Source organism: Rana temporaria, chromosome 2 (assembly GCF_905171775.1).
Source record: "Rana temporaria chromosome 2, aRanTem1.1, whole genome shotgun sequence".
Classification (NCBI taxonomy): Eukaryota; Metazoa; Chordata; class Amphibia; order Anura; family Ranidae; genus Rana; species Rana temporaria.
The window spans coordinates 169,081,654-169,108,997 of record NC_053490.1 but is presented as its reverse complement, the minus strand read 5'-3'; the positions used below and the strand labels follow the sequence as shown (position 1 = coordinate 169,108,997).

Here is a 27,344-nt window from a genome sequence, read left to right as displayed (position 1 = left end):
GCAGTGGACGAAGGATGAGGGGGCTAAACTTCTGGGAGGAGGGGAAAGGATACCCGTCTTGCCGCCCCCTTGAAAGGTGGCAATTGTGGCACTTGAGGGGGGGGGGGGGAGAAGGCATCAGATAAGCAGAAGTTCCACTTTCAATTGCATTTTGCCTTTAAAATCATTTGGGAATTTAACCACTACGGGTCGAACTACCGTTTCCCGATCCCTCCTGCCGTGTCCTCTCTTTCTCGGAATGTCTAAAGACTGTCTGTGCTGAGCCAGCTCCTCCTCATCTCCATACATAGTCTTGATGCATCACCCAAAGAGGCGTGAAGAGGAATATAAAAAGGTGTCCCTCAAGAGACAGCTGTCTGAGAGTGCAAAAAAAAAAAGGTAGCACCTAGCGGCAGTCTCATGTCATTTGCATGTCTACAAAAGAGGCTTTTACAAGGAGAACGTGCATAAATTACATTAAAAGCAAAAAGTAGTAAAATGTTTTTACCTTATTGCAGGGAATGCATTAAAGAATACGATGACACAATATTTTATAATAGCCATACACTGTTCGAATTTCGAAAGAATTTTCTTTCGAAAATCGTATCAAAGAATTTTCGTACGAATTTCACACCATTGGTGGGCTGCAGTAACAGCCGATTTTCGTGCGGCAATCAAATTTAAGGAATCCGACATGTTGGAAATTTTTTGAAAAACAAACTATTTTCTGATCAATGATGGGAGAATCATGCGAGAAATGTAATAGAAAAAAAAATGTGCAAGAAAAGAATATTCCCGGAGAGAAACGAATATTCCCGGAGAGAAACGAATATTCCCGGCAACATAAAGGTTTGGTCGGCCGAATTTCAAAAATCAATGGTGGCATAAATCGGATCACAAAAAAAAACGAACTTTGATTTTTGAAAAGAAAATTTGTTCGAAAATTTGACCGTGTATGGCCTGCTATACCATGTACTCATATGAAAAAAGTGTCCTGATCTCTTTGTATTGCTTCCTTTGTGACCTAGTGATCCTGCCAGTCCCTCCGCTTTCCACACTAGCTATAAGTGCACAGCATGGTCAGTACTCCAGCTGTGCTGGAAACTCAGTCTGCTCTCCTCCAATGGCCAAGACTTGTGCCAACACCACACCTGCACGTCCATTCTCTGTGAAGACCAGTGTGCTGCAATTTCTCTGCCTCCCACCTCAGTGCTCCCTATACAGCTAAAAGGATATGTGATCACTTATAATATAGAGAGGGGAAGGGGGGCCATTTGTATTTATTTTAAATCTGTATACACAAATGTTTTACAAGGCAAGGGTTTAAATATACTTTAATGTAAAAAAATGTTTTAAAACTTTAGAAACAACTAAGTCACAATGCATAGAAAAGAAAGTGTGAGGCAGTTCACATAGCTCCTCAGATTTCACATGGTCTATAACACCATGTGAGCACAGCATAATCCTAATCACATTTTAACATGTTATGCCCCTGTGTACAGGCTCCCATGAGCAAGTCAATAAGCAGCTGTGCCAACAAACATTGTGCAGGTTTTACCCATCATTGTCAGTATAAAGAAACCAGTAGCAGAGAAATGATGCGCAGTCCACGTTGGAGTTTGTACACAGTGCTTTGAAAAAGTATTCATACCCCTTGAAAGTTTTCAAGGTACAACCAAAAATGTAAATGTATTTTATTGGGATTTTATGTGATAGACCAACACAAAGTGGCACATCATTGTGAAGTGGAATGGATATGATAAATGGTTTTCAACTTTTTTTTTTTTAGAAATATGTGACAAATGTGGTGTGCATTTGTATTCAGCCCCCCCCCCCCCTCCCCTAGCTCAAGATTTGTCAGATTGGATGGCGAGCATCTGAACAGCAATTTCAAGTCTTGCCACAGATTCTTGATTAGATTTAGGTCTGGACTGACTGGGCCATTCTCACACATGAATATGCTTTGATCTAAACAATTCCATTCTAGCTCTGGCTGTATGTCGTTGCCCTGCTTAACTGTTGCAGACTAGCAGATTTTCTTCCAAGATTGCCCTGTATGTGACTCCATCCATCATTCCCATCAGTGGCGGCTGGTGCACAAATTTTTTTGGGGGGCACAAAAACAAAAAACGCAGCCAGTGTGCCCCATCAATTGCCGACAACCCCGCCCGGCACTTACCTGTCTCAGGTCAGCGTGGTCCTACACGCTCCCTCAGAGTCCTCAATGTCTTCTGCCATCCTTGGATGCCCGATAGGCGTCCAATCACAGCGTCTATCGCTTCAGACAATCAGGTGACAGGCAACCAGACCCGGTGCACCCGATTGGCTGAGAGGCGGATCAGTGTTGGTGGAAGCAATGTATTCTATTCCCTAACAAAACACTTTGTAAACAGCGAACGTACAGTATTGCGCCCGATGTTTACCAATTTGGAAGCCTATTAGAACCCATGGCTCCATTTCAGGACACCTATTAGAGCCAATGGCTCTAATCAGACACTTCCAAAAACACCCCAGCCGCTGTAATTTAGATGCGCGGTGCTCCCAACAAGGGGCCGGCAGTGACGACGATAGATAGATAGATAGATAGATTCATGCATTGTATGAATCTATCGGAGATTGACAGGTGCAGGGAGAGAGAGACAAACCCTGCTTTAAACTTCTCCACAACTTTATCCTTGACCTGTGGTGTGTTTCTTGGCCTTCATGATATTATTTGTTCACTAAGGTTCTCCAACAAGCCTCTGAGGGCTTCATGGAACAGCTGTATTTTTACGGAGATTAAAAAAAGTTACACACAGGTGGACTCTATTTACCAATTAGGTGGCTTCTGAAGGCAATTATTTCCACTAGATTGTATTTAGGGGTAAGGGGGCTGAATACAAAAGCACACCACACTTTTCAGATATTTGTAAAAAACTGAAAACCATTTATCATTTTCCTTCCAGTCACAATTATGTGACACTGTGTGTTGGTCTATTACATACAATCCCAATAAAAATATATTTTTAGTTGCAAAATTTCAAGGCACTGTATGTATATGTAGGCAAAGTGGTTTAAGTGGGAGGTGCAACAGGAGATAAAAATGTAATAAATAGGCGACAATTTAAAGCACACAGTCATCCCCTAGATCCTCTATGGCTCCCTGCACTCACTCCCCTAAATACAACTCAGCACTCATTTATCCTTTTTACTACTATTTTTGAGGTGGTAATGACATGCCCCTTGTTTCTCAACCTCCTGGGACACCACGTCACATTTCAGGAAGCAGGAGTAAGGACAGGGTAAACAGGTAAGGGGGACTCCATATATTCTCATTTCATTTTCTCCAAACATGGACCTAGAAAAATGTATACAAATTACTAGGCCAAAAGCCACTGGAACAAAAATAAAAAAAGTATATGGTATGGAGATTTAGAACCTTTACATTAGCTGATGCAAGTTTCCATAAACAGCTTGAAGAAAAGATAGAGAGTGTTTGAGGGAATCCAGGCCTGGTCTATATTCTAACCAAATCATTTCCATAAATGGTCTCCTTAGTCCACAGAATTAGAATTCAAATCGCTAAATGCCAAAACACAAGCATTCTTCTGTCTGTTGATTACAAGGGATGGCACGCAGTTGTGATAGAAAAATATGTACAGCGGCTCTGTAGGGGGGCTGGAATTTCATTCTTTGAGTCTTTCAAGCTTCAAAAGCTGTAAATGATTAGCTTCAAAAAGTAAAATCATTTCACCTGACTAAATAAATTATTCCAACTGAAATACATAATCTTAAAATAATACCATTAGAGCTACTGGAGGATGGGGGAAGGGGATTTAGTTCACCTTTTCGTGAAAATGTGAACGTGCACTTTAAGCCAACATTGACTTTCATCAAAAGAAAAGCAGTACCATGCAATCGTTGTGCAGCACTGCCAAGCAAGACTTACAGTATATGCCACAATGAAAATGTAGGATCCATGCAAAGTCTTGTTACATAGGTCCGACATCTTTAGTCATAAAAAGTTAATTAGTGGACTTTATTGCTGGCCATATTAGCAAATGCTGGCCAAAGCTTGAAAAAATAAATAAATAAAAGCTCCTAGAGCGATATAAAAAAAGTCTATGGGGAAGCTATGGGGACACCCAATCCACTGCCTTGTCTCCCCATTCAGACAGAGCCGTGGCTTGGCAGAGCCCCCTCTCTCTACTCATTGGCTCACTGACAGCAGCAGGAGCCATTGGTACCCATCTAAGCCAATGAGAAGGGAGAGTCCTGGACAGCCGAGGCTCTCGTGCAACATCGCTAGATTGAGATGGGCTCCGGTACACAGAAGGTTTACCTTAAAGCATATAATGCATTAAGACAAAAAACTTCTGCCTTTAGAACCACTTCAAAAAAGGCGTTGTAAAGTTTGTTTTTTATTTTCTAAATAGGTTCCTTTAAGCTAGTGCATTGTTGGTTCACTTACCTTTTCCGTCGATTTCCCTTTTAAATGTTTTTTTTCTTGGTCTAAATTTCTCACTTCCTGTTCCTCCTCAGTAAACTTGCCCCCATCATCCGAGCCGTTCTGGCTGGGGGTTAGTCAGCGTGCACGCCCCCCTCCCTTGGGACTTTATCCCTGTAGGGAGACGCTGTGTTCACAGCGTCTCCCCGCAGGGATGTAGACAAAGGATTTCACAAATTCCATACATATACCCACAACTAGGAGGGTACTACAAACATATTGCCATATGAGCTTGGAGGTTTTTCTTTGCTTGCTCTAAAAATGGTCTTCACAGAGCCAATTTTCTTGATAGGCAACATATTAGAGGCATTGCCAGAACAAAAAGTGGAGGATAAGCCTATACATCTACAGGGGTTGGATAAAATTATGGTAAAATAATAAATTTGTTGTTAAAAAATATGGTGTTAAAACAAAGGAAAAATTAAATAAAAAAAATTGTATAGACTTACAAAGGCTAGGTCTACCATCAGTAGACCTAGCCTTTGCAAGTCTATACAATTTTTCTAAAGTGCCCTGTAGCTTATGCTTTTGCTCTCCCATGTTGGGTTTGTGTATTTATTTATATTCCACTTCCATAACTTATAGATATTGCCACATGGTTGGTCATTTGTTCCCCCTGTGATCATTTGGTGCAGCTTGATGGTCTGGGCCTGTCATCGCCACTTTGGGGTCTGCTTGGATTGGCTATAGTGGGGAGAGGCAAGGGGCTGCACCTTTGGGGGGTGGGGGTAACATGCATACAATTTAAATGCAATTAATGTATTTTTTGCACTTCTAAATTGTTTATTGTATTGCGACATATATATTTGTTGTTTATTTTTCTTTAGAAGGATTGTACCACTTATTTGGACAGTTTTCCCTTTGAAGAAGCCCGAATTAGGGGTGAAACATGTCAGGAACACATTCCATTCGACTGTCCTACTAATTGTATTCTTGTACCATCACTCTCCAATTTTCTATTTTTTATTGTTTTTATTTTGTTGTTCAAAATAAAAATATATTATAATCTACTTGATCTGACATTTTTTGCACCTAAAAATCAATTTTTTTTTCTTCTTTGTTTCTATACGATTGGGGATTTGGTGCTATATACTTTATTATGGTTATCCACAACTACAAAAACGAATCCTAATATGGTATTCGTCTTTGGCACTGAAGACAGCCTGAAACTCGATGGGAGACGTATTCTGCCAAGAAAACCGGTCGTCTGTACACTTTTCACCAAGGAAACCGACGAGGATCTCGTCAGGCCAAAAAGAGAACATGTTCTCCATTTCCTCGTTGGGCAATGGGAAAATTTGGCTCGCCGAGATCCTCGGCGGCTTCACAAGGAACTCGACGAGCAAAACGATGTGTTTTGCCCGTCGAGTTTCTCGGATGTGTGTACAGGGCCTAAGTCTTGGATGGTGGAATCCGAAACCACTTTTCAAGCAGAAATCTGTCACAATCCTGCACAGTGTCATTTTGTCTCTGCACTTATGCTCATTGTTTTCCTGGACATTATATATGCCGTCATAACCTTTGATACTGTACCTTGCACAATACAGAAACAAGCCCCCTTTAATACAGAAACCCCCCTCGTCAGACCCATAATGTACCTCAGATCAGTGTGGACTGCGTGTCGGGTCCCCTCCCCCTGTGTAGATGTAGCACTACCCCCGCAGGAGCCGCTGGTTTGTTGTTGGGATCGGCATATTAAGTTACCTCAATGTTGTCTAGGGGTGCAGCTGAATGAATGAAGTAGTGAGCGAATGTCCAGTACATGAAGAAAGGTTTTCAAATGCTTTATTTCAAGCCCAACATAGCCAACATCAACATGCAGTAGGAAGGAAAGGTTGATGAAGCGATAGAGAACTTGCGGTATCAGGCCTGGATATGAACAGAGCAATCCTGCTCTCAGCAGCACGATAGTAGTCACAGTTCGTCGCCACTCTAGCCAGAGTGGGTGAAGTGCCCCCGGACAGACTTCTGCCACAAGCCTGGCAGCCGAAGTGTCACTTTAGATTGCTGGGAGGAACAGGCCTCTGCCACAGGCCTATTACTTGGATGAACTAAAACAGACAAATTGAGCGAATCCTCCCAGTAGATTGAACGTAGGTCACCGGATGACAGCAAGAGTACCTGTCAGCATTCCGGTCACCAGATCCCCGATGATTAGTTCAAGCTCTGTTGGACAAACTGCCTCCGGGTTCTCCTCAAGCCGACCCTCCAATCGAGCGGCACCCAGCCTGGGATCTTCTCAGTAAAGCGGGGGACCCAGTAAGTCACTGGGGCCCCTATCAGCAATTTGGAGTCCGTTGGATGCGCGCACCCTAAAGGTGGATGCCGCACCTGGAACCCGCAGGAAGAACCAATAAAGATGGCGTCTGCCACAGATATACCCCTCCCTAGCATGCCCCACGAGGGAAAAACTCCTAATTGGCTGCTGGGGAAAAGTGGCTCTGCCAGAACCCCTCTAGCGCCACCTGTCGCCCAGGGGTGGAAACAACACCCCTGGAGCGCAGACTGACCTACAGCACAGTTCAGGAATGACAGCAGCCCACAATTTAGCAAATTGTGAATGGGAGTAAAATAACTCTCCCATTCCCCACTAACTTTAGCGTAGTGCCCATACTGAAAGTAAGGGGGCGCTACAAAGACATAGAGGAGGGGTGGGCGCCTTCAGTCTGCTTGGCTGTGCGAGACAGCCGAGACTGATCAGATCATCAGAGCCGTGGCCACAGTGCCAGAGAAAAGGGGATCATTGCGGGTCCCGGCCCCCTGATGTGCCGACGAGTGTCACTGTCACTCGAGTGCAGCTCCGACTCGCAGCTGAGAGTGCACGGGGGAGACGTGACATGCGGGCTACCGGGCATATGCCCTATGGCCAGTCCGGGCCTGCACCCGACCCCAACTGCCATGTCACTGGATTTGATTGACAGCAGTGGGAGACAAAACATAAATGCAGTCAACTGTGGTTTTTGCATACAGTTGAATTCTTTAGGTCGCTCCGCAAACTTTCAGTAATCTAAACTGAAACAACCTTTTTCCCCCCTATATGGAAAGGGATCCTGGTAATTGTTTAGATTTCATAGCTGGGCCTAGAAAACGAACAAAACGCCTTCTTTCCTGAATTAGAAAGCATGCATACAACACATTACACAATACAATACCAGTCATTTATAAGATCCAATTAACAGCCTCACCTGTATCCATCTCTGCGCCTCTGAAAATGCCAAGTCACATGATATTTCTGAATTTTCATTCCACTCCATGGCTATCTGAGGGACAAAACCAGAAAACGATAACTGTTAATATACAACGGCAACGTTTTGCTAACCACCAGTTTAGTCAACAATATATTTTTAAGCACATTGCATACCAAAATGCTTTTTATAAAACAAGTATTGAAAGAAAAAAAAAAAAAAAAAGTTTTCCCCTCCACACAGGTTTTTATGGCCCTTTCATATATAAACAGACAGCTGCCATACAGTACATCAGGGAGCACTCGCTGTCCATTCTGGCTGACAGTAGGGGGCGGTGTGGTGCACGATTTAACTCATTACATAGCTCCCGTTTTTGTTAACCACTTGCTATTCAGGCCAATTCTGACATTTCTCTACCAAGTAAAAATTTAATTTTTTGCTAGAACGCTACACAGAACCCCCAAACATTATACATGTTTCTTTTTAGCAGAGACCCTAGATAATAAAAAGGCAGTCATTGCAACTTTTTATCTTGCACGGTATTAGCGCAGCAAGTTTTCAAACAAGTCTTTAGAGAAAAAAAAAAAAAAAAAAAACACACACCCCATACACACCAGTAAAGTTAGAATATATATATATATATATATATATATATATATATATATATATATATATATATATATATATATATATATATATATATATATATATATATATATATATATATATATATATATATATAGTGGGTGCGACATACGTATGAGTTCGCTTCTGCGAGCATGTGGAGACAGGGGTGCTTTAAAAAAAATAAAATGATATATAGTTAATTTTACTTACATTTTTCTAGTTTGATGCCTTAAAAAAAAAAAAAAAAAAAAAAAAAGCTTTTATTACCATTACAAGGAATTTAAACGACCCTTGTAATAGGAATTTGGCATGTCCGGTCCTTTTTATACTGAGATCTGGGGTCAATAAGTCCCCAGATCTCACCTCGGGAAAGCCTGAAATAATAATAATAATAAATAATAATAATAATAATAATAATAATAATAAATCATAAAAAAAACAAAAAAAAAACACCCTTGATCTCTACTTACCAGCCGAGATGGGGGCGAATGCAGAAGCTGGGCGCAACGTCATAACATCGCGCCCGGCCTCAGAATGATCAGAGACTCCGGGACCATCTGGCCCACTGGAAATCCGGTGCCAGCGGATCCCTTTTCTGGCTCACTGATCGCACGGGTGAGGGAGGAACAATCAAGCTATGATGGTTGTTCTTATGGTGCAGGGAAATGCAGGTTAAATAAGATATCTGAATGATGCCTGTAGCTGCAGGCACCATTCAGATATTACCACTCAAAGCCTACAATGTCATACGACGTTGGGCGGGTGGCAAGCTGTTTTTTTATCTTAATGCATTCCACACGTTAAAACAAAAAAAAAAAACTTCAGTTGGCAGACACCCCCCTAATACTTACCTGAGCCCATCTCGATCCAGCAATAATGCACAAGAGCCTCTGCATGTCTGGGACCATCCCTCCTGGTTGGCAAAGACACAGCAGCCGGTGCCATTGTCTCCCGCTGCTGTCAAAGTCAATGGGTGGGGGGGGGTATCTTTTTTTGCCAGGGAGGGGGCAGGGCCGAGCAAGAGCTCTGTGTCTGAATGGACACAAAAGCAGTGGCTTGGCTCGGGTGCCCCACAGCAAGCTGCTTGCTGTGGGGGCACTCCGCAGGAGGAAGGAGCCAGGAGCGCCAGCGAGGGACCCAAGAAGGATCAGGGTTGCTCTGTGCAAAACCAGTACGCAGAGCAGGCAAGTGTAACATGTTATAAAAAAAAAAAAAAACATGTTTAAAAATAACTAAGACTTTAATACCACTAACAAAATGTATTTAAAAATGCACAAAGTGACACTTCATTCATATCATCATACATCAGCTCGGTGTGCTAGGCTGCTGTAAATTATGTGATCCTGTCCACAGTGCTAAAAATGCAGTGTTTTCATTTTATCGCAGATCACTGCAGCACAGCTCCAGGTTGCATTGCAGCATGAAAGAGTCCACATAGAAAACAATTGTTTTCTCTGTCCAACAAGTTCATAAAACTAAATCCACCCAACTACTTTGTGCTCAGTATCGCCAAACTTTTTCAGCATCTCAGGGCCTCATTGTAAATTCTTAGCATTTCCACAACAGCAAGCGCTGAAAGATGTGGTCTGGTATTAACCTCCTGAAGTCAGCCGCTCGGCCTTAATGCCAAACAGCCGCATATATGCGGCCCTGTGTAAATCACTTATCGTGCTGAGAGAGTGCTCCCTGCGTGCTAGCCAGCAAGGACCAGTAAGTTTCCAATGCATACTTGCAACTTGACTTAATCACATGATCCAAATACCCACCTCCACCTCCTGGCTCTCCTCCCGGGAGGCACGAAGGGGTTAAACCGAAAAAAAAAAAAAAAAAGAAGAAGAATTGTGGTAGAAATAATACAGACCATTACAATATTTTATAAAATATATCTTAATGGTTAGTATCCCTGCACACAACTTTATTATAATCTGTGAGAAAGACTGTTAAAATGTACAGGATTCATTTCAGCATGTCAACGTTGGCTGGGATAACCATAAGAGGAAAAAAAAAAAAACACGCTACACTACCAAGATGGCCAAAGAGATTCTCCTTACTGCATGCCTGTAAAGAGGATCTGTGAATATTGACAATGATTGTAAAGTTTCAACCTGTTGTCCGACATCGGCTCTTGACTGGAAGTGTCACAATGGATACATGGTCAGTGTCGAAAGCAATCTTTCAGCCAAGAGGTGGGCATTTCTGCTTGCGATTTGCTGCCACAGTGGTCATGCGATTAGAAGCTCTTGATGGCAAGCACGCATTGGGAGCTTTTCGTGACATTTTAGTTAGGCTTGGTTCACATATATACAAATCAGACAAGCTTTTAATGGAGCCAGCTCACACATGTCCACGGCAGCCGCAGTCCATTTCTGAAAAGGGTCCTGTTCGATTTTGGGTCCGGTGAAGGTGCGAATTCAAGTAAAAAATAAAAACCCCACACCTGAACTGGTGAATAGAAAACTGCACCAGATTAAAAACCGCAGGCAGGTGTAAACCCTTACAGACCACTTTTACCTACAGGTAAGCCTAGATTAAGGCTTGCCTGTAGGTGCAAGCAATATCTCCTAAACCTACACGGTTTAGGAGATATTTGCAAAAGACATGCACCGATGTCTATGGCACATGCGGCGTAGACAACGGCGCACAGGCGCGTGCCCCTTTCAACACGATCATGCAATTAGTGGCAGCACCCGCACGCTTACACGGGAGTGACATCGCGGCTCCGGCCAGTCACAGTGCCGGAGCTGTGATACCTGGAAGTCACTCCGGGAGAGATGGCGGTATTGGAGGAGGTGAACGAGGTATTGCTGCGGGGGCTTCGATCTCAGGTAAGTACTTCATAATGAGCTAGTATGCTATGCATACTAGCTCATTATGCCTTTGTCTTGCAGGGAGCATTTAATTTTTTTTTTTTTTTTTTTAACAAGGCCTTACTACCTAATGTACTGGGAGTGTACAGTGATCACACTCGGCACAGTAGACTGTTCCCTATGAGCTCATACGCAGCCCCTCAGAATTTGCAAAAGATAGTAGGACAAACCCCCCAAAAAAGTCAGGTCTGAGCATGTAGGCCCTTTACAAAATCTAGAGTGTGTGATTGCGGACAAAGAAGGCAAATGTATTAAATAATTTCTTCAGCTCTTTGTATACAAAGGAGCATGGGGGAGCTCATATCCATAATGGGGGTGATATTGACACAGCCCCAAATGATACACAATGGCTCGAAAGTGATATAGTCCAGAAATATTTCGAAAGAATAAAAAGTTGATAAAGCACCTGGACCAGATGGCATTCACCCACAGATCCTAAAAGAATTGAGCTCTGACATTTCAAAGCTATGTTCCCAATTTTTAGATCTAGAAAACTAGCTAATTTGTAAATGTAAATAAAAGGTTTCTTATTGCTCCTGTTTGGTTTGTTAAATAAAACAACGAATGTGCTTCATTATATCCGTTCTACAACTGCAAAAAAATAAAGAAGAAGTGTAAAAAATTCGGAGCCAATAACTTTCTGCTCTCCCTGCCTCTGGATTGCTATCAGCATTGTTCTCTACTTATTCTGCCCACTACAAAATACCTCCCCCTGGACAATAGAGGGAGATGGTATGTAATCCCAACACATTCTCTGTCCTAGGGGGACAATACTGCTCAGTACGGTTGCCAATATTGGGACTAGCCGATGGAAAAAAAAAAAAAAACACACACACACACACACACACACACCTAAGAAACGGTAAATCGCAATAATAAAAATAAAAAAAATCTTGGGTTTAGATATGCTTTTAGAAATCCAGTGCTGGATTTGTGTTTTCTACACATTTTTTTTTTATTTAACCATGGCTACAGGTTTGTTTTCACCCATTGCCTACTCCACTAATACAGTACTGGTGGTGCAGCAAAAATGTTAACCATGGGAATTACTTGATCAAAAACCACTCAAAGATATTACCAGTCAAGTCTCCGAGGCCCCTTGGAGATCAGAGGAAATGTGGAGCTGTGAAAAACAAAAGATTTTTAATGAATGTCCTCCCAGCACAGTAATGGAGGGGTATACCCATTTTTTTGTCTCGTTGGGGGAGGGGGAAAGTATCAGATCCTGTCCAATAGTCAAAACATGAAATTCCTTCAAGGTGATGGAATCCCTCTGTCACTAGCTCTAGTGTCCTCACTGGAAGATAGCCCCTCAATTATTGTTCAGTGGAACAATAAAAAAAAGTGGATTTTTTTTTACTTCCACTCTTAAATGATGATAGTAAACAGGACAAATAAAGAGGATGGATTTTCCTAAGGGGGAGACAGAAATAAAAGCCGACAAATACTCCCAATGCCTCTTCATTCTATCCAAAACAAAAAGTGTTGCCTTCATTTGCCAAATCTGGTACATAGTTAGCTGGCTAATATGAGTATATTGGCCAGATCTGTTCATACATTGGCAATCGTAAATAGGCAGTTTTCAGCAAGGGAATGTGTCCATTATCAAAGAATCTCTTCAGCAGGCGAGTAAACCTTTTCAACAAACCTCATACTCAAAATAGAATGTGGCCTGGTGCACCCAGTGATGTGCCTCCATCCCATCATTAATAAATCTATGCAACCGATGTATTTGTCTTGGGAGTTTAAATGAGGCACAAAACATACAACCAATGAAGAACTAGTTTCAAAGATTATTGTTTAATAAAATTAATAAATATTGCATACAAAGAGGATAAAATGGCAACGAGCCGATTTGTGATGAATTCATTTTAATGCATTTCATACATAATATGTTGACCATGTACAATCCATTATATTTAATTATGTACAAAATGCATTATTATTGATTACAAAAACAGCTTATCATTTTATCCTCTCTATAATAAATTAATATTGCATACAATGTTGGAAACTAGTTATTCATTGGTTGTAGGTCTTGTGCCTCATTTACTGTCCCAGTACAAATAAATTGGTTGTATAAAACCACATGCTCAGCTGATCAAATGGGTCTTATGCTTGACCAGTCCATCTACAGCAGGGGTGTCAAACTCCGTTTCATCGTGGGCAGCATCAGCATTACGATTGCCCTCAAAAGGGCCGGCTGTATGGTGTCCAGCGCATCACCTCCCCTTAAAAACTTGAGTCCCCTACTCTCCCAGTGCAACCCCCTTTCCTTATGCTGCTGCTGGGAAGAAGCTGGATTCATTGCTTAAAAGCAGAAAATAAGGGTCTGGAGAAGGACCAGTGGAGGGCTGGAGGTGCGAGGACCACATGAAATGGCCTGGAGGGCCAGATTTGGCCCGCGGGCCTTGTGTTTGACACCTATGATCTACAGCCAACATATGACCAAAAGAGCAGGCAAAAAAACTGCTTTACCAAGAGATTCAAAATCACTGCTAGGTCAAGAATGAGTCTCACGCATCAAGGACCGAGACTGGTCATAGATGGGTAGAAATCCTTCCGCAACAGTCTATTTTTTTCACATACTGTACCAGTAATGTAGCCAAGGGGAGTTCATACGTCTCAAATTAAAGGACAAGGCATGAGTGATCTGGACATTTATTGCAGCAATTTGGTCAATGCAGAGATTACAGGGCTAACATTACCAAGTGTCAGCATAGTCCATTATCAGATGGGCCATAGAAAACCTGTACACAACAGTTTTCTTACTATAGGAAATAGGGGAAAGAAGGTTTCTCTCTTCACACATACAATTGCACCAATCAAGTAAAGATGAGAAGAACATGATGGGCTTAATAGATCATCTGGTCAGGCACATCTGTCCACACCCTTCATTCTGTCAGAGATCTACCCATCTGTGGTCAATTGAAGATCCACTTATAAAGGCCTTACATAGGAAGTGCGTTTTCTAAGTGGAATAGTAAACAGAAAGCAAGCACCTGATATAGGACAATCAAAACAACTGAAAAAACAAACAACTTGGTTTACAATGGAATGCAGTGTCATTACTTGGCAATTACAGGACCTTCACTTGAAGTATGTGACAACATTCCCAGCAACTTAGCAACCAGGGAAGGTTATGTGGAAAAAGCCGTCTTTCTTGTACCAACTATAGATGATCTACAACAGTGTGTTATTACTTACGTAGCACGTCCGCCATCACGAAGGACCTTGCTGTAACAGTAGTACTAAATTCCCATCACATTTTTATTTATTTATTTTTACCAAAGAAATGAGGCTATTCACCCAGCAAATGCATGTTTTCTTTGCAAAGTGAGTGTTGGTAGATATGGTGACTGTGTTCATTTCCAATAAGTAATCATGTGCAAGAGAATAAAAAAAATAAAAAATAAAAAAACACGCCTTTTGGTAGTTGGCGAGCGTTTAAATTATTTACCAACTAAAAATTTTGCATCAAATCGAATTAACGTCTACATGTATGCAGATTATAGATAAAGGCAATCCGAACAGCATGTTAATATAAACACCTACAAAGACACAGGTTCATCTACATATAAAATGTATGTCAATGCACATAACAAGGAGTCCAAAAAGTAAACACTGGGAAGCAACTGGTCATGGAGTGCCCTTGATTTTGCTGCTGATCACTTGGGCCCCTTCATATAAATAATAAAAGAAGAAAAAAAAAGGAGTCTGTTTCAAAATTTACAATGAACCAGTGACTGCTGCCAATCAGATGCAATAAATGTGTGAGTATTCAGCACCTGCGGAAGTTGGCTGTCAAAATGCAATGGCCAGCAGAGGAGATCCCTCCATCCATGCCATTTAGCAAAGATAGAGAAATAGATTGCTACAGCCTAGTCTGTTTACGGCATAGGTTCCACTGGTGCTTGCCAAGTTGCTGCTATTGGCACTGGTGATGCCAGTGAGGGCACAACTGAAGCAAAAGGGATAGCTCATAATGAAATGGGGGAAAAAAATAAAAAAAATAGCAAAGAGCAGTTGTGTTTTGCAGATAAATTGCATTTTTGGAGGCAACGTGGACACGACTTGAGTATGAATCATCAGGCAACTTCAAGTTGCCTCCAGGACAGTACAAGAGAACTTCAAGTCGCCTCCAGGACAGGAGGCTTTTCAGTGGCCAATCAAACAACAATCAGCTCTGTGGGAGGGAGGAGGAGGGAGGGGTTTGCCTGAGAAATGTATGTTATCTTCCTGTCTTGTTGCTTCAGTTAAGTCAGTGATCCGACTTCTGAGGCGACTTCCATTGTCAATGGGTTCAAGTTGCCTACAAGTCGGATTGAAGTAGTACAGGAACCTTTTCTGAAGTCGGAGCGACATCAGTAGTGTACATTAGGACGGCTCCCATTCACTTCCATTCATTTTCTCGACCGCGCAACCTGGGGCGACTTGAAGTCGGATCCCAGGTCGCCCCAGTGTGAACCGGCTCTGTGCACATCACATGCAATGTCTGTGCAATGCAAATTCAGCCAAACAGTATGGCTGAACTCACATCGCCTTCGCACCAAAATGATGCAGAACCCTTTTTATGGTGTGCACTGGAATGGGATCGCGTGGGTGTTGACACCCTTGTGATTTTATTCCTGTACCATTTAACAGTTCGCACTGCGATCTGTGAACCGATCTGGGGGTGTCATTACCTTTACATTGACACCCAGAGCGGTTCGCAGTGTGAACTGGAGAAGCACTGGTTCTTACATCGCACAAGTATAAACTGAGCCTAAAAAGCAGAGACTGCGTTGTGATCCACACAGCTGTACATTGATAGCAATCCATGCAGCCATCTTCCAGTCATTGAATAGGCTGCCCCCACGAATACCTGTGCCTCCCAAGTGGATAAAGACAGCCTTTTGCACAGGTGTATGGAAAAGGTGTTATGAGGCCTAAATCTAAGAACAAAAAAGTAATATACTACAAGCTAACCCGATGCTATGGCTGTATATGTTATTAACTCTCAAGATTTCTGGCAGGATCCACATGCAAGTTCTCTGTTTACACACACCTAAAAAAAATAAGCCCATTTCCCTGCAAAATACAGGATTTCAAAAAAAGGGATTTTTAATACAGCTTACCTGTAAAATCCTTTTCTTGGAGTACATCACGGGACACAGAGCGGCATATTCATTACTAGTGGGTTATATGGAGTACCTTCAGGTGATGGACACTGGCAATCTCAAACAGGAAGTGCCCCTCCCTATATAACCCCCTCCCATAGGAGGAGTACCTCAGTTTTGTAGCAAGCAGTATGCCTCCCAAAATGGTCCCCATAAGAGGGGTGGGAGCTCTGTGTCCCGTGATGTACTCCAAGAAAAGGATTTTACAGGTAAGCTGTATTAAAAATCCCTTTTTCTTTCTCGTACATCACGGGACACAGAGCGGCATATTCATTACTAGTGGGATGTCCCAAAGCAATGCTTACAATGAGGGGAGGGAGACATCTTCCCAAGACAAAAGGATTTAATTTAGAGATATACTCAAATCATAATAAATCCAACTTAGTTGAGAAAAATAAATTTAAAAATTTTAAATTTTACTCAAAAGGGAGCCCCCGGACTCCGAGGGTCTCAAACTGCAGCCCGCAGCACTGCCTGCCCAAAGGCTGCATCAGTATTCCTTCTTACGTCCAACTGGTAGAATTTTGTAAACGTGTGGACAGAAGACCAGGTTGCCGCCTTGCAAACTTGAGCCATAGAGATCTGGTGGTGTGCTGCCCAGGAGGCGCCCATGGCCCTAGTAGAATGAGCCTTTAATGATAACGGAGGAGGCAACCCCTTCAAGCCGTAGGCCTGAGTGATTAACTGTTTAATCCACCTCGAGATGGTGGATTTTGCAGTTGCCTGCCCCTTCTTGGGCCCATCCGGTAAAATGAACAACACATCTGTTTTCCGGATCTTCTCTGTAGCTTTAATATAGGCCTTCATGGCCCTGACAATATCCAAGGTATGCAGCAACCCTTCCTTTCTGGAAGTAGGTTTAGGAGAGAAGGATGGTAATACCAAATCCTGGTTTAGATGAAAACTGGATATAACCTTTGGTAGGAAGGAAGGATGAGGGCGGAGAACGACCTTGTCCTTATGTAAAATAAGATATGGTTCCTTACAGGATAAGGCTGCCAGTTCCGATACTCTTCTGGCGGAAACTATGGCGACCAAAAATACTAACTTCCTTGTCAGTAAAACCAAAGGAATTTCAGCCAACGGCTCAAAAGGTTGTTTCTGTAAACTTGACAGAACAAGATTTAAATCCCACGGACAAAGCGGGGATTTAACTGGAGGATTAATACGTAAGACCCCTTGAATGAAGGTCTTAACCAGCGAGTGGGTGGCCAGCGGCCGCTGAAACCATACTGACAAAGCTGAAATCTGTCCTTTGATTGTGCTTAATGCCAGTCCTCTACCCACTCCTAGCTGGAGAAAACTTAATACTCTATCGATGGTAAACTTACGAGAAAGCCATAACTTGGACTCACACCAGCCTACATAGGCCTTCCAGACCCTGTAATAAATCACCCTAGAGACCGGTTTCCTGGCTCTGATTAGGGTAGAGATTACTTTCTGAGACAGACCTCTACCCCTGAGAATCAGGGATTCAGCTTCCAGGCCGTCAAATTTAGATGCCGTAAGGCAGGGTGGAGGATCGGACCTTGCGATAGCATTACTGGCCGTAGAGGAAGAGTCCAAGGGTCTCCCACTACCATCCTTAGGATTAGTGAATACCATGCCCTTCTGGGCCATGCTGGAGCTACCAGGAAGACTGGTATGTGCTCCACCCTGATCCTGCGCAGCAGGCGGGGTAGTAACTGGAGCGGGGAAAATGCATAAAGAAGTTTGAACTGATGCCAAGGGCAAACTAACGCATCGGTTCCGCAGGCCCTGGGATCCCTTGTGCGGGACATGAACCTGTCTAGCTTCTTGTTCAGTCTCGATGCCATGATATCCACGTCCGGCACTCCCCATTACTGGCAGAGTGTCTGAAAGACCTGTGGATGCAGAGACCACTCCCCCGGCAACAGAGTCTGGCGACTTAAGAAGTCCGCCTGTAGGTTGTCGACTCCGGGAATGAATATAGCCGATATGCAGGGCACATGGGCTTCTGCCCACAAGAAAATCAAGCTCACTTCTTTCTGAGCGGCTTGACTCTTGGTTCCCCCTTGGTGATTTATATATATGCCACCGTCGTGGCATTGTCCGATTGTATTTTCACCGGGAACCCTTGTAGTTTGGACGTCCAAGCCCTGAGGGCTAGTCGAGCAGCTCTGAGCTCCAAGATATTGATGGGCAACTGCTTCTCTGCCGCTGCCCAAGAGCCCTGGCGAGTGCAACCATCCAAAATTGCTCCCCAGCCCATCAGGCTGGCGTCTGTGGTTACTATCTTCCAGGTCACAGGACTGAAAGTCTTTCCCTTCAGGAGATTCTGAGGGTTTAACCACCAAGCTAGACTTTGCCGCACTCTTGGTGAGAGTGGCCAAGGAATTTCTAAGGCCTGAGGCCTCTTGCTCCAGGCTGACAGGATGGCTGCCTGCAGGATGCGAGTGTGGCTCTGAGCGTACGGAACCGCCTCGAATGTGGCCACCATCTTGCCTAGTAGCCGCATACATAGGCGAACAGTTGGCCTTCTCTTGCTTAGAACCATTTGTATTAGCTCTTTGATGGCCTTTAATAGGGGTAGAAACACTCTCTGTTGTTCTGTATCCAATCTCATGCCGAGACAATCCAGCTGCCTTGTGGGCAGGAATGCTTACTTGTCTCGATTTAGGACCCAGCCGAACCTCTCGAGGTACTGAACCGTGAGGGCCACTGCTCTTTCCAGGCCAGGAGACGAATGGTCTACGACCAAGAGGTCGTCCAGGTAAGCCAGGACCGTGACCCCCTGGATCCTTAGATTGGCTAGGATTGGGGCTAGGACCTTCGTGAATACCCGGGGGGCCGTAGCCAACCCGAAGGGGGGCGCCACAAATTGGAAATGATGCTGAGCCACCGAGAAGCATAGAAATACTTGATGTGGCTGAAAAATTGGCACATGAAGGTAAGCATCCTTTATGTCCATGGACGCCCTGAAGTCGTCCTTCTGGAGCACGGCGACAGCTGACCGAATAGTTTCCATCCGGAATGAGCGGACCTTTAGATACGCATTTACTCCCTTTAAGTCCAAAATTGGCCTGACATCGCCGTTGGGCTTTGGGATGATAAACAGGTTGGAGTAGAACCCCAATCCCTGTTCCCGTACCCAGCAGTCGGGAATGGTGGCCTCCCAAACCTCTGCAAAGAGACGCAGCCTTCCCCCCACCATCGTGGGTGGGGGCGCCCCTTCATAGGGCCGACTTAGGGGCTGGCTTCGCAGGCTTGCGGTACCACTGCTTCTTGCCCCCAGTGGCTTGGCCCTGCGGCTTATTGTTAATGCCTGATCTTGCAGGAGGCCGTCGATACTGTTTGGTATTAGAGGGCCCCTGCCCCGGGGAGGGCTGGCGCCTAAATGCGGGCCCTCTGGCCTTCTTCTTGACTGGCAAGAGTGATTTTGCCGCTTGATATAGTCTGAATATATCTATCCAAGTCTTCTCCGAAGAGACGTCCTCCATGGAAGGGAACCCTACCAGGAGTTTTTTGCACGGGGGCTCAGCCTCCCAATTCTTCAACCATAAGAGCCTTCTCATATGGATTAGAAATAAGGATAAACGTGACGCCTGCTGGATGGAGACCTTGATCGCATCCACCGTAAAGCGTATTGCCCTGGGTATATCCAAAATTCCTCTGCCTGCTGGGCAGGGATAAGTTTAAGCATTTGCTTAGTCTTATCTGATAATGCTTGGGCCACTCCAATAGCAGCCACAGCGGGCTGAACTATCGCCCCTGCTGAAGTAAAGGAGGCCTTAAGTAATGTTTCCAAGCGTTTATCAACCGGATCCCTAAACACCTGCAAGTTTTCTACAGGACAAGTTAAAGATCTGTTCACACATGAGATGGCTGCGTCCACAGTAGGGACAGCCCATCTCTTTGAAAACTCTTCCTCTAAGGGTTACCTGTCTGGCTTAGCCCAGTCCTGAAAAATCAGGTCCTTTAACAAAGGATGTACCGGGAATACCAAATTGGCTTGGGGCGCTTTCAGGGAGCCCAATGAGGATACCGCGGAGGCCAGAGGCTGAGGCACAGGTATCTTAAAAGCCAACCGCACCATATCCGTTAGGGACTGAACCCACAGTCTTTCTGCGTGAGAAGCTGAAAAAGGTTCCTCTATTGTAGAATCCTCAGAACCTAAATGGTCAAGGTGATCCTGACCTCCCTCTGTCTGGTCTCCCTGATCCTCCAATTCGTCAGTCGGAGAGGATATCCTCCTCCAGAGACTCAGACCTGGGAGACGGGGATCTAACCCGCTTCTTCCCTGCCAAAGATGCCGTAATTAGAGCGGCCATCCTCCTTTCCAATCCACCCAAGGTGGAGGCTAACATCTCTTCCGTTACATAGGAAGGAGCTGGTTGAGTAGGGCCAGCCATAGCACCTAGCAACCCTGATGGCTCACCTAGGACAACAACTTCCGGGCATTCCGGAGTAGTAGGGGCCACTAGATTTTGGATATCCTCAGAGCCCGATGGAGAACCTTTTGGTTTAACCGTTTTAGCGTTCTTAGCGCTACCTGCACCCTTAGGAGCCATAATATACAAATTCTGAGGCACTCCGCTAGTATACAACTGACTGTAATAGCTGGAGAAAATACACATATAATCAAATAAATGTGAAACAATAGGATAGGGTAATGTTAGAGGGACTCCAAACCTCCCATAACCTATAAAAAGGGAAAATCAATACTGAGCCCCAAGGGCTTCAACCAGAAAAAAACTTTTTTTTTTTTTTTTGTCTGGTATTGACCCCCTAATGCTGGGCTAGGTGAGCACCCTAAGTGTTCAAAGGCGCTGCTTAGTACACAGGCTTGAATGCAAACTTTTAAGCCAGAGGCTCCTTAGTAAGGTGTACTTCCCACAACTGCCACCGGGTGTCACTGTGCCAGAAAGCTCTGTCAAACCTTCCTATGCTGTAGCCAGCATCGCTGCTCCGTGTCCCCTCACAGCCTTTACAGACTGAACAGCCCTCCAGGATTTATCCTCCCTGTGTGCAGGGGGGAGGAGCCGTCCGGCGTCAACCGCCCCCTCCCCGCGGCGTCGCCGCGCGCAAGCACGCGCACAGATAAGTAAAAGCGCGCACACGCGCACGCGTCAAACGCCGCTAGGGGAAGCAGGAAGCCATGTGGAGAGGAGACACCAGGACCCTAGACGCTGGAGCAGCAGACACAGGTAAAAGGGAAGCTTTAAACTGTCTCCCTAATGGTATGGTTCCTTCTCTGTGGAACACCCTGCCCAAAAAAAGGCCCTCCTTGTGACAGAAGCAGCAGCAGCCTACTAGCCCAGCCAGGGGAACTATACCTGGGTGTTTTGAGCCATCCCGTTTGAAAACTTTGTGGTTCTCCTTTGCCCATGCACAGAGGCATAAATAGGCTGCCCAAGAATCCCCTGTAGGAAGCCTACTGACAAACCAAGTTCCGTAGGCCCCCTGCTTACCTTTCCACGCCGCAGGGTATTGCTCTGCAAGAGGCCCAATCTTCACCCTTCACCGTGGGTATGGTCATAGACCTTCAGGGACTGGGGTCTTAAAAGAACACCACAACCTGGACCTATACAGCACCACTGGCAACAGGTATTCTCTAGGTTAGAAACCAGACCTGGAACCCAGGGTCCAGCCCTCCAAGGAGAGGCATTATAGGCAAAACCCCATCCACGAATTGGGGCCCGGGTACCGTCCACTTTGGCTATGAAGCACCTTGGACGGATCCGGTCAGCTGGCCCTGGTCCCAAGGACTACTACAGGCACAGCCTCAACGTGCACCAACACCTAAGACACTGGCGAAAAAACTGAGGTACTCCTCCTATGGGAGGGGGTTATATAGGGAGGGGCACTTCCTGTTTGAGATTGCCAGTGTCCATCACCTGAAGGTACTCCATATAACCCACTAGTAATGAATATGCCGCTCTGTGTCCCGTGATGTACGAGAAAGAAATATATACTGTACCCCAAAGTACTGTACACAAATCACATGGCACCAACAGGGTACACTTCCCTAGCGGTATACATCCCCCACAATAGTATACATAGATACATCAAGTGTATGTCTGGATAAGAGAAAAAAAAAATCAAAAAACTCTGCAATACAGGACAGGTACACATCCCCCATGTTTTATCTCTTAACCACTTGCTTACTGGGCACATATACCCCCCTCCTGCCCAGGTCAAATTTCAGCTTCCGGCACTGCGTCGCTTTAACTAACAATTGCGCGGTCATGCGACGTGGCTCCCAAACAAAATTTACGTCCTTTTTTCCCCCCACAAATAGAGCTTTCTTTTGGTGGTATTCGATCGCCTGTGCGGTTTTTATTTTTTGCGCTATAAACAAAAAAGAGCGACAATTTTGAAAAAAATACAATATTTTTTACTTGTTGCTATAATAAATATCCCAATTAAAAAAAAAAAAAAAAAACGTTTTTTTCCCTCAGTTTAGGCCGATACGTATTCTTCTACATATTCTTGGTAAAAAAAAAAAAAAATGTAAAAAAAAAAAAATCGCAATAAGCGACTGGTTTGCACAAAAGTTATAGCACCTACAAAATAGGGGACAGAATTTTTTTTTTATTATTTTTTTTTTTTTTTTTTTTTTACTAGAAATGGCGGCGATCTGCGATTTTTATTGGGACTGCGACGTTATGGCGGACACATCGGACACTTTTGACACATTTTTGGCGCCATTCACATTTATACTGCGAAAAGGGCTATAAATATGCACTAATTACAGTATAAATGTGACTGGCATTGAAGGGGTAAACACTAGGGGGTGAGGAAGGGGTTAAATGTATCCCTGCATTGTGTTCTAACTGTGGGGGAAGGGGGGTGACCGATCTATGTCCCTATGTACAAGGGACACAGGTCGGTCTCCTCTCCAGAGACAGCACCGCTGTCTCTGTGTAAAACGGCAATGAGAGATGATCTCATATGTTTACATATGAGATCATCTCTCATTGGCCGCACAGATCGCATCGCAAACGGCCACTCTGATTGGCCGTTCGCGGCGATCTGTAATTGGCTGTGTCCAAGGGACACGGCCAACACAGAGTTTCCCCGCTGCGCACTCTGGAGCACGCGCGAAGGGGCGGACGTCAATTGACGTCCTGTTGGATTTTGGGATCCGCGCTGTAGCCGTCATTTGACTATAGCGCGGGTCCCAAGCGGTTAAAGGATAAGTTCACCTTTGGGAATATCTTACATCTGTATTAAGGGCAGAACATGCAACATGTTCCCAATGCTACCCGATCCCCCCTTCCTAGTGAAGGCAGTACAGGAACAAGTTCCCCGTACTTTTGTTTTTTCCCCCCCCATTGTGTGCATGTGCGATGGTTAAACAGCATAGGCGGCAACCCCGAAATCCCAGATAGCCTCACCCACAGAATGTCTGCTCCATGGACAACGAGGAACCTTTTCCACTATGGGAACCTAGTGGATCCCCTGACTGGCAAAATGCGCACATTTGCGGAAATACAGGCCAAGTACGATTTGCCGTGCCAGGAGTTCTATGGATATCTCCAGATACGCCACTATGCACTGACGTTCGCTCCAAACCTGCAGTCGCCCCCCCCCAACGGCTTTTGAAAGGCCGATATTGGCGGGGGCAGCACAGAGGGGCTTGATCTCTAACATATATAAAATATTGAACTCTCGGCCAGTAGATACTGTGGGCAAACACGCATATATGCTTCGGTGGGAAAAGGCCCTAGGCGAGGGGATCTCCATGGAACACTGGCGGATTATCTGGTCCCAACCGGCAAAAAGCTCGATCTGCACTCTGTACAAGGAGAACATATATAAAATCCTCTACTTCTGGTACATGACACCTGACATTCTCCATGCCATTTACCCGAACACCTCAGATTGCTGCTGCCGCTGTCAGCAGGACAAAGGAACGCTTATCCATGTTTACTGGAGCTGTCCACTGATCGTCCCCTTTTGGAACTCTGTCCAGCAATTATTGGACCGACTTCTAGACAGGACGCTCCCCCTGACTCCGAAAGTTTACTTATTAGGATTACCCCCACCGAACAACCCAGCACCCTACAAGAAACTGACCAGACATATCCTTACAGCAGCGCGTTGTCTGGTGGCTCTACACTGGAAGCGTTCTGCCCCCCCCCCCCCCCCCCCCCCCCCCCCCCGAGGCCCTATATGCCAGGATAAAAGATGTGGAATTAATGGAGAAGATGACGGCCAGAATGCTAGACAGATTGGAGGCCCACGACAAGGTCTGGGAGCTTTGGCACTGCCGGGAGGAGGTATCCTGATCAGGTAGCTGAACCACATTGGTGATTTCCCATCCCATTCCCTTCCCCTCTCCTTCCCTACCTCCCTCCTCTTTCCCCCTCCCCCCCTTCTTTTTGCTGTTTCCTTTCCTTCCTTTCTTTTTCTTCTCTCTTCCTGTGAGCCCACTGGTGATACAAGATTGATCACTAGTACAATGTTGCACTGAAAAGTTTATCGCGTACTTTGCACTTAACCGGCTCTTGTAGCCGATACTCGGTACGAACTGTTCGCTACCTCATGAGAGGACACATAACTGGTCAAACAGACCTTTAGACATTGTCAAATATGTTAATGACCACTCCTCTAGATATTGCTTTCGAGAATGATCCTGCATGTATACGTGTATTGAAAATTTTCTGAATAAAACTGTTATTGATAAAAAAACAGCATAGGATTTATGTTCAGCAGAATAGTTTTCCGCTCTCAAGATTTTGGTCTGGGTCAGAGCATTTTTTTTTTTTTTTTTTTTTACACCAAAATGTTTTTCAAAATACTGTATAAAGATTGAACAGCCCAAATAGAAAGCCTTCTTCAAAGACTAAAAAAACAATACTTACTTAGGGCCAGTTCACAGCAGAATATGGTGTGGGAAACCCAAGTAACGTTCACTTTTGCCACCCTGCGTTCAAAACTCACTTCAGTTGCAATCTACAGTGGGTGTATGTAAAGGACACCTCAAATGCTGGTTGCAACGCAATGTTTTTGCCCACACCGGATCGCAAGTTACAGAAGTACCATGACAAAGCAGTTGCATGAAGTTTTCAAAAGTAGTGCATGCATTCCCAGTGTGACCTGGAACACCGTCACGTTTTTATTACTGTATGTCTCTGTTAGGGAGATTCATCCTCTCTATTTGTTGTATTTACCATCGAAATTTGTTCGCAACTCACACATGCAGAGCCCGCCAGGAAATCGGCACTTCACATCGCTAATCGCAGGCAGTGAGACATTTTGCCCGATCGATACATGTCTCACTGCCTGTGATTAGCGCTGCGCAGTCTCCACTTCCTGGCAGGCTCTGCACGTGCGGGTTGCAAACACACCTGAGCTTATCCTTAGTTGTGATGATACCCAGGGATTTAGCAACTTTAGAGGGATTTCCTCGCACATCAAATTTTATTTATGGGACAGGAAGTGAAGGGAAATCTGCCTAATGGGAAACACAGATGGCAAACCTAAACCTTACAGGGGTTATAACCCTCCCTTCCTCTATTCAAATAGAATTGTAGGCAAAACCTTTCTATTCTATTTTCAAGTGTAAGGCCAGGTTCAGAAAGGTGCAGTGCGGTTTGGCCGCAGAATGTGTGTATCTGCGTTTTTGTGCATTTCACCTGCGGTCTCATACACTTCTATTAGGGTGTACACTTGTGCCACATTTCTTCAAAGTCCAGGATGCCAAATTTTCAAAAACTCAACAAAACGGTGCAACCTAATAGGAATGTATGGGGCCACGGCAAAAAGCACAAAAGTCATAGATACACCCACTGCAGGGCACCAGTGTGAACCCAATAAAACTTATTTTTGGATAGAGTAGAGATGGATCAGAACATTAGATTTTTTTTATTGCGGCCTGTGCCCTTGGTACAGATATTCACCCTTGCCAATGGTCCGGTTTACTGTTATCATCGAAAGCAAGAGTAAAGGCTCGTACACACGATCGGATTATCCAATGGGAATTGTGCGACGACAGGCTGTTGTCGGATAATCCGACCGTTTGTATGCTCCATCAGACAATTATTGTCAGATTTTTCGCCAACAAATGTGGGATAGCATGCTTTAAAAAAAAGCCCGCCAACAAATCGGTGTTGTCGGATTATCCGATCGTGTGTACACAAGTCCGTCACACAAAAGAACAAACACGCATGCTCAGAAGCAATGCTCATCATAATACAACATTAGCAGAAGTTGCCCAAAGGGTGGCAAGTTCACGGCCAACGTTCTTTGGACAAAAGTCCGAGGCTTTGTCCACAGAAAGAACAACTGTGTACGAGGCTTACGACTACATTCCCTTTTGCACGACTGAGTGCAACTTCACACTCTGGATGAAAGTCGCATCAAAGTAGTGCAGGTGACCAAATCACACCTATTGGAACATGTGCCATTAAAATTATAATAGATTTTCTGATGATGCCTGCATGCGCGAAATTCATTGAAGCGCAGGCCTGAATGCACACAGAGTTCAATCTTTGTATGACGGTGCAGGATCCATCGGCCGGGACGCTGCACATGTCCTATGCCCATTTACCTTTGTGTACATGCGAGTGGACACATTTGTGATTTTATTGTGACAATTTATTAAAAACATACTACACTATATACGCCCCTTTGTGGTTCACTTTGGAGCCTTTTATTACAGTGCCCCAATTGGGTAAGAGGATTCTGCATCCCAATTGGAGGAGTTCTCCAGTATATGCAAGGAGGGGCGTTTAATCAGATACATGCTTGATGGCCGTGTAGTTCTGGTGAGCGCATATTGATTTGTTGCACTTCGGGTGGAGCACCTTTATGAAAATTGGAGCACTTTTATATTTTTTTTAAACACGGTGACTGGATATTGGACACACATTTGTTTCTTTTCCTTTTTTTAGGACCTTTGTTAACATAAACAAACTTTTGTATACAATACATTGTATTGATTTATATACACTTATTTTGCAACTTTAGGTTAGCTCCCTTTTTTATCTTTTAGTTCATGATGACAGATTTTACTGTAAAAAGGAGCAGCAACCTAATGTTATACACTTGTTTTACGGAATTTTCTAGTTTG

At 44.3% G+C, this 27,344-nt stretch overlaps 1 protein-coding gene across 6 annotated transcripts in view; it reads right to left on the bottom strand.

Moving 5' to 3' along the window:
• The window catches only part of LMO7 (LIM domain 7), a 218,670-nt gene that overhangs the window by 188,369 nt on the left and 2,957 nt on the right, over positions 1-27,344 (bottom strand). For all 6 annotated transcript variants that reach the window (XM_040341385.1, XM_040341384.1, XM_040341386.1 and 3 more), the window contains exon 2: positions 7,651-7,725. In XM_040341385.1, the coding sequence (XP_040197319.1) occupies positions 7,651-7,719 (69 nt within the window). In that variant the 5' untranslated portion in view covers positions 7,720-7,725. The remainder of the gene's footprint in view (positions 1-7,650; positions 7,726-27,344) is intronic.